General features: G+C 42.3%; 1 protein-coding gene across 2 annotated transcripts; it reads left to right on the top strand.

The window, feature by feature from the left end:
- Window positions 1–1317: 1317 nt before the first annotated feature.
- On the top strand, window positions 1318–4428 carry CGA (glycoprotein hormones, alpha polypeptide). Of its 2 annotated transcripts, none has more exons than XM_010075478.1 (3): window positions 1318–1420; window positions 2400–2584; window positions 4033–4428. In XM_010075478.1, the coding sequence occupies exons 1-3, from the start codon at window positions 1321–1323 to the stop codon at window positions 4108–4110; spliced, it is 363 nt and encodes a 120-aa protein (XP_010073780.1). In that variant the 5' UTR covers window positions 1318–1320; the 3' UTR covers window positions 4111–4428. The 2 variants fall into 2 exon arrangements, with proteins under 2 accessions (XP_010073780.1, XP_010073779.1); XM_010075477.1 differs by having other exon boundaries at window positions 1321–1455; window positions 2363–2584; window positions 4033–4377.
- The last annotated feature ends 2428 nt before the right edge of the window (window positions 4429–6856 follow it).

The following is a 6856-nucleotide window of genomic DNA, read 5'->3' as shown; positions in this document are numbered from 1 at the left end:
CACGAATCATAATCGAATATACCACAGGATGATATTCATACAGTTGCAGCTTATATATTCTGCATCTTTAATGTTATGGTTCCCCCAGTTAGTAATATCAGAGATTTGCATTATCCTGTGGTATGGATTTGATCTGGATCAAATGTAACCACACAACTGCTGAATTACCCAGAGAACATACAATATGCTATCTGTGGCCACTTCATCTCATGCACTAGCTGTAGAAGGACAGATGTGCAGTGCCAGGTGTAGCCTTCTTGCACAAAACTGATCTATTGAAAAGATTTTTTTAAAAGTTTGAGCCAACCAGGATTTGTTTCTACCAAACCTGCTTTCTGTTACTCAGCACCCGAAAGCCAAATTGCTGCATCAGTAAAATCTGAAAGAAATCTCGATCCAAAAGGTTGCAGCGATTCTGAACTCCCAGGGACTCCCTTGACCCTGCACGATGCAGGTGGCCCTGGGGCTGTTTCAAGCCCTCCTGAGCTCTGTCGGCACCAGGTTTCCTCGGGCTTGCTGGAGCACAGCGTGTAGTTCCTCTCTATTTACACAGATCAGAGGCGCTTTCTCCTACTGAGAGACAGGACTGTGAAAATTGGTTTATGGGGACTTTGGCACTAAGGAAGTTACAGAATCATGGAATCATTTAAATTGTAAAAGACCTTTAAGATCATTGAGTCCAGCCTTTAACCTAACACTGCCAAGTCCACCACTAAACCATGTCCCTAAATACCACATCTACATGTCTTTTAAATACCTCCAGGGATGGTGACTCAACTGCTTTCCTGGGCAGTCTGTTCCAATGTTTGGTAATGGTTGCAGTGAAGAAATGTGTCCTAATATTGAATCTAAACCTCCACCGGCACAACCTGGGGCTGTTTCAGTGCGTGGACCAATAATCTGACTCTTGGTTCAGGAAATTATGTCCTGATGTGAAATTATTTTCCCTGAAATTAGTCTCTCTGTGTCCCAGATTCTGCAGATTCTTTCATCTTCTCCGTAAGCATCTGCTGGCTTTATCCATAACCATAAATATTAGATGGTTACAACATTTGAAGTTTATGTGCTGTGGCTTGTGTTAATATTCAGAAAAAAATTGTTAAGGCCAGAAAGAAAGGCACATTTTTGTTATGGTTATGAAGTCAATTTTCTGAGCCTATAAAATGCACATCAGTACACTGCATTTTCAGTTTCCAGTCCTGGTTCTAAATGGTCTCTGCTCCTTGCACTGAATGCTCTATCAGTGTATAGCCTAGATACTGATGCTGTACCCAGTGTGAAACAATCCTTTTAAAATGTGTTTGTATTTCCAGACAGATCATGGATTGCTACGGGAAGTATGCAGCTGTCACTTTGACCATTTTGTCTGTATTTCTGCATCTTCTTCATGCTTTCCCAGACGGAGAGTTTCTCATGCAGGGTAAGCTGCTCTCAACAAGCAGAAATAGGGCAACAGTTCGTAAAGAGTATTAACTAAACTTTCACGCATTTTATAAAAATGGTCATAAATCTTATCGTTCAGTTGAATTTATTGACACTGAGATTTGAAGGTGTAATGAATCAAGATAACTTTTCTATGAGTATGCTTCCTATTTCTTGTCTAAACTGGATTTCTCCAGGTCAGAAGTCTCTCAGATGACCACATCCTCATGTTGACGTGGGTGATCTTAATCCTTGAAACATTATCAAATAGAAACCTTTTGGTTTCTTGTACTCCTGAGATCTAAATGGCAACATAGCATCAGGAACAGCAGAACCATAGCTTCTTCTCATAACATGCAGAATATTTTTCCTCTGTAGATCCCAGAATATGGGATGTTGGTGATGTAGCATTCTGTGGAAGAGGTGTATTAGGAAGATTTTAGGGGTCTTGTGGAGGTTGGGTGTTTTGTTTTGTTTTTTTTTTTTTAATTCAGCCTTGAACTGAAAATTGAAAAATGCGACCTACAAAAATCTCAGGATCACTGAGCATTTGTAAAACTCTTGATAACAGTCTTGCCTGAAAACAGTCAATGTCTAAGAAGCATTACAAATCCTGCTGGTTCCACTTAACTATTTATTTGTAGCTAGTAGGAAATCTTCTAGGGGACAGCTAGTGTAGCAAGTGTACAAAAAAAAGACCCCTCAGTTGTCAACAAAATTAAGTTAGAAAACCAGAAAAGATACGATAATGCTTGTTCCTTTCCTAGGAACGCTCACTCTAGTTTTACAGCTGGTGCATGTTGCAGAGCTGAAGGACCCTAAAGAGGGGAGCTTTGGTGTTTTGTGCTTTTCTGTTCTGCAGATGTCAAGAAGGAGAATGTGGCCAGTGCTTCCTCTTACTGCCCACACTTTCCCTTTCTTTTTGAAAATGAAAATACAGCTGGCATCCAAGTCTCTTCCTTATATTTTTATGGCAGGTTGTCCAGAGTGCAAGCTAGGGGAGAACAGATTCTTTTCCAAGCCAGGAGCACCCATTTACCAGTGCACTGGGTGCTGTTTCTCCCGGGCCTATCCCACTCCAATGAGGTCCAAGAAGACCATGCTCGTTCCAAAGAACATTACATCAGAAGCAACATGCTGCGTAGCAAAGGCTTTTACCAAGGTGAGGGTGTGAATGAGACCCGTTTAAGCTCATTCTAGGATGCAATGTTTAGCTGAAACAGTGAATATAAAAGAATGTTTTTCCTGGAGGACATTGGAGAGCTACTTGAGGGAAATATCCTTGGCATTTATATCCTTTGCACTTGGGATGTTTCTTTTTTTTCTAAAGAGGAAATTAAAGTGTCAACCAGTACTGAGTCTGATATTCAGTTGGGATGTGGAAATTGATGCAGTGTCACTGACTTCAGTGAAACTACTTTGGCTCATGATACCTGAAGTTCTGGTGGTAGACTTCTTGTCCTCTTATTTTTAACTCTCCTGGATGTGCACCCTCCCCTTAAATGTTATGCAGTGTATTTGATTTTAATTAGTCATTTTCCTTCTGTCTATTCTGCATAGGCAGGAGTTATCTGGCAAGTTGTCTAGTCAATACTATCAATTATGTGTATGGGAATGAGGGACCAAAACCATCTGCGTTCATTAGATTAATTGAGGTTGTGTTAATAGTATAACCAAGAGGGAACTGTAAATGTGTGCAACTACTTTGAGCATGTGGTACTCTGGTTTGGAAGGTTCTCTGAAAGTGGCAGTCTGCTTAAGCTGGTTATTGTGGGAGTGATTCAGCTCCAGGTAAGAAGGGGTGAGCTAGTTGAAACAAGATAAGGTGTCTGTCCTCTGGTGGTCTCAATGAGGCTCATTCAGTGTGTTGACTAGAGGCTCATTTCAGTTACCCACTCAAAGACTTGGTGCCATTTGAGATACCCTGGGATGCTCAAGACATCTGCATATGGCTGGGAGACACAGGACAGATAAAAGACCTTCTGAAGTGGCCGCTGAAGGCTTGGTGGGATCCCCTTTGACATCTCAAATGGCAACTGATGGCTCTGAGTGCGCAGCTGAACAGAGCGCTGAGTCTCCACAGGCTGTAATGAGAGCCCAGATACCTGACTTGCCTATAGACACCTACAGCTGAACCCATCCTGACTCTTCCTCTGAGTAGAGCATAGATCTTTTTCTAGACCACCAGCATTATACTTGCCCTTAGGCAGCAACTGGAATTTGGTTGAGATGAAAAATAAAGATGACTCATCCTGTTTGTGGTCTCCATTCTTATAATCCCCATGTGAAATATTTTAAGGACACTTCCTGATTTTTCATAGATTGGTTACTTGACACTTTTTGAAAATTGGACACTTGAAAAAGTGCCAAACTAAGGACACCAAACTATGTCACTGTGCATGTCACTGTTGGAAACCTTCTCCAGAAGCCACTGATTATGTAGCTTCACAGGTTGGCATTCAGAGGCTGTTCTAGCACACGTACCCCAAAGAGCCTGTGTACACTGTGGTTAAGGAAAGGGCTTCAGACGCCCTTTACTTGAGAATGCTGTTTTTGCTGTGTAGCTAATCCTAATTATTTGTTATATGTGTGTGTTTTCTTTTTTTTAAGATTACCCTTAAGGACAATGTGAAGATAGAGAACCACACAGATTGTCACTGCAGTACCTGCTATTATCATAAATCCTAAAGCCTGTCCCTTTGTTAATGATCAAGGACAACGGTGAATGGAATATTTGTTTTTCAGCTTTTATAGCACCATTGTGTAAAGTCTTATGTTTTCTGGTCAAGACACTGGGTAGACTTCTGAATAAGATGGATAGCTGTTTTATTTCCTCTTTGCTTCTTCATGCGTTTAAGTAAGTTTAATTATTTCCATTAGAGATAAAACACAGCATTTGCATGACAACTGAAGGCTTGATCTATTTTTAAAATAAACTAACTGTTAAATCATCAATGTTCCTTGAAAAAAAAATGATGATTTAATAGCTTAAAACAAAAGATTTTGCTTTCTAGATTTCTTTTTTTTTTTTTTTTTATTGTGGGAGAGGGAGGGAAGGAGGAAGGGAGGGATGGGAAAGTGGACAGAAAAAGAAGCAATTTCTCCTTATTTAGTGATTAGATTTTTTGGAAGACTCAACATTTTGTTTCTCCTATTTCTCTTCCATTTTTTCTTTACCTTGTGGGCAGAAAGTTTAACAGTGTATCATTTATGTGCGGTGCTCTGTTTTTCTATGCCACTTTTATTTTTCTTTGAACTTTATCTTCTCCCATATAGATAAATAGAGGGAGAATAAAATGTTATAAAGAATTGTACAATTTTGTCTATCAATGGTGGAATAGAGGAGTGGTACAACAGTATTAGCTGTTTAAGGTATGCCTGAGCAGCATGGTACTAAGAGCAGGGCTTTAGTAATTCCCGAATGCAGTCTTCTGGACTCACCTCTACAAATAGGAAAGGTAGGGGGTACATTAAGTGAAAAGAGGACCACAGAATATGTGTTCAGAATACATGACCTTAAAATTGTAAACTGGGATTTTAGACATAGCCCTTGTTCAGTTGCAGTGGGTTGGGGTCTCTGGAGAAACTGCTTGCAGGTCTTGAGCCTGCCCATGGGAACTGAAGTGAATGAATTCCCCTGCTCTTCACCCTAATATCTGGGGTGAGAACATCAGCCTTGCGATCATTGCTGGCTGCAAGGGTTTAAATGTGCTGTCTCAGAAAGCCCGAGATATACTGGGGGGGGGGAGGGGATTTCCCTGCAGCAGATGCTGTGAAGGTATCAGTAAGAGCTTCTAATGGGGACAAGGAAGGTCAATGGGGTCAGGCTGTGGGGGTGGCTGGTCTGTCCTGGGGCATGGCCGTGGCTGATGGCTGCTGCAGTGCCAAGTGACTGAAGTAGTTTAGACAGGCTGTGATGGGCACTTGAGCAGCCCAAGACCAGCAGGACCTAGTGATGATTTCAATCCACTATTCATCCACTCTTCTGCCTACTCGAGTGCAAATCCAATGGTATCTTCTAAGAATACAATCATAAGGCTTTGTGGAGAAGAAAAGACTTCTCATAGACAGGGGAGATGAGGTTCTTAAAGAAGCATTATTCAGCATATGTCCAGTAAACCTTATTAGCCTGATCTCTGTGCCCTAACCCCCTGATTCAGACTCTCACCTCTGAAAACCACTGATCTGGTCAAGTCTCATGTCCTAGTGCAGAATCATCTGCACCGTGCTATTCCTGGGAGATGAAAAAAATGGGGTTTTTTTCTTGAAAAAAAAAAACTCCAGTGGTTATTCCAAAATCTTTCCAAGCAGACTGATCTTGTTGCTTCACTATTCTTACTATGCTGGAAAATTTCAATCTTCTGGCAGGTTGTCCCCTAGTATTTTATCTATGTCTCATTTGCTTGAGGGAAACACATTCTCTGAAGTTCACTTGCAGGGGAGATGTGCCTTTTTGCCCTGCCAAACTTCTTTGATAACCTCTTACTCTAGTGAGCTCCTCTGGCAGCGTCAAGTACGAGCTTGTCTATCTATGCCTGTGCTGCCCACGGTAGCAGATTGGCGACATGAGAAACTTTTGTTTGCGTCTTCTGAATCAACTTCTGTATTTTGCATTGCAAAACCATAAAAATATTGAAAACCAGTAACCAGTTAGAGTGAGATCCATGCTTTAAAGAAGACATGGGATGCTGTAGCCCTGTGTCATTCTAGGATGCCTGGTCTCTTTTCGTTCTCAGCGGCTTTTTCCTTCTTGCCCGTACAAAGCCATTTGGTCATGAACTTCTCAACTCACGGATCCCTCTCCCCCCTGAGGCGACCTCAGGCACCAAGAGCTGGCAGAGTGTGTACTGTGAGGGTATGTGGAATGCGGCAGCACCCGCCTCCTCATTAAGTCATCTGGCTCAGACTCCTGGGTGTAGAAGAAATAACACACAGCAAGGAAAGTGATAAAATAAACACGCAGATACACAAACCTAACAGCAGGCGGTAAGGTAGACAATAAGAAAGGTCAGACCTCTTCAGCCGCTGATGGATGGGCCATTAGCGATGGCCCCCGGGCTCTCTAACCGGTGGGAAGGGGGAGCAAGGCTGCCCCCGGGACGGAGCGGGTTTGAGGGAGGTACGGGGCGGGGAGGGGCTGTGCAGAACCCGGTATGGGATATCAGAAGGGGCTGGTGGGACAGTGCAAAATTTATTACGGAATGTTTAGAGGAAGGGGCAAAAGTGAAGAAAGGTGGTGGGGAATATCAGGGTGGATTGGGGAGGAGCAAGCGTGGGAAAACAGAGGGAAGGGATATTAGAGGCCGGTCGTGTGTGCAAGCTGCCAGTCTATATGCTTCTCTATCTGAGCTTGATCACTGCTGTCTGTCCTATCTTCTTATTAAATTCTTTACTTAGCTTTTTGTCTGTGTGTGTGTGTAATCTCACTTTCTAT

The sequence above is a fragment of the Pterocles gutturalis genome, unplaced genomic scaffold (genome assembly GCF_000699245.1).
Source record: "Pterocles gutturalis isolate BGI_N339 unplaced genomic scaffold, ASM69924v1 scaffold28457, whole genome shotgun sequence".
Classification (NCBI taxonomy): Eukaryota; Metazoa; Chordata; class Aves; order Pterocliformes; family Pteroclidae; genus Pterocles; species Pterocles gutturalis.
The sequence above is the reverse complement of the archived record's forward strand: the minus strand, read 5'-3'. Positions and strand labels throughout refer to the sequence as shown.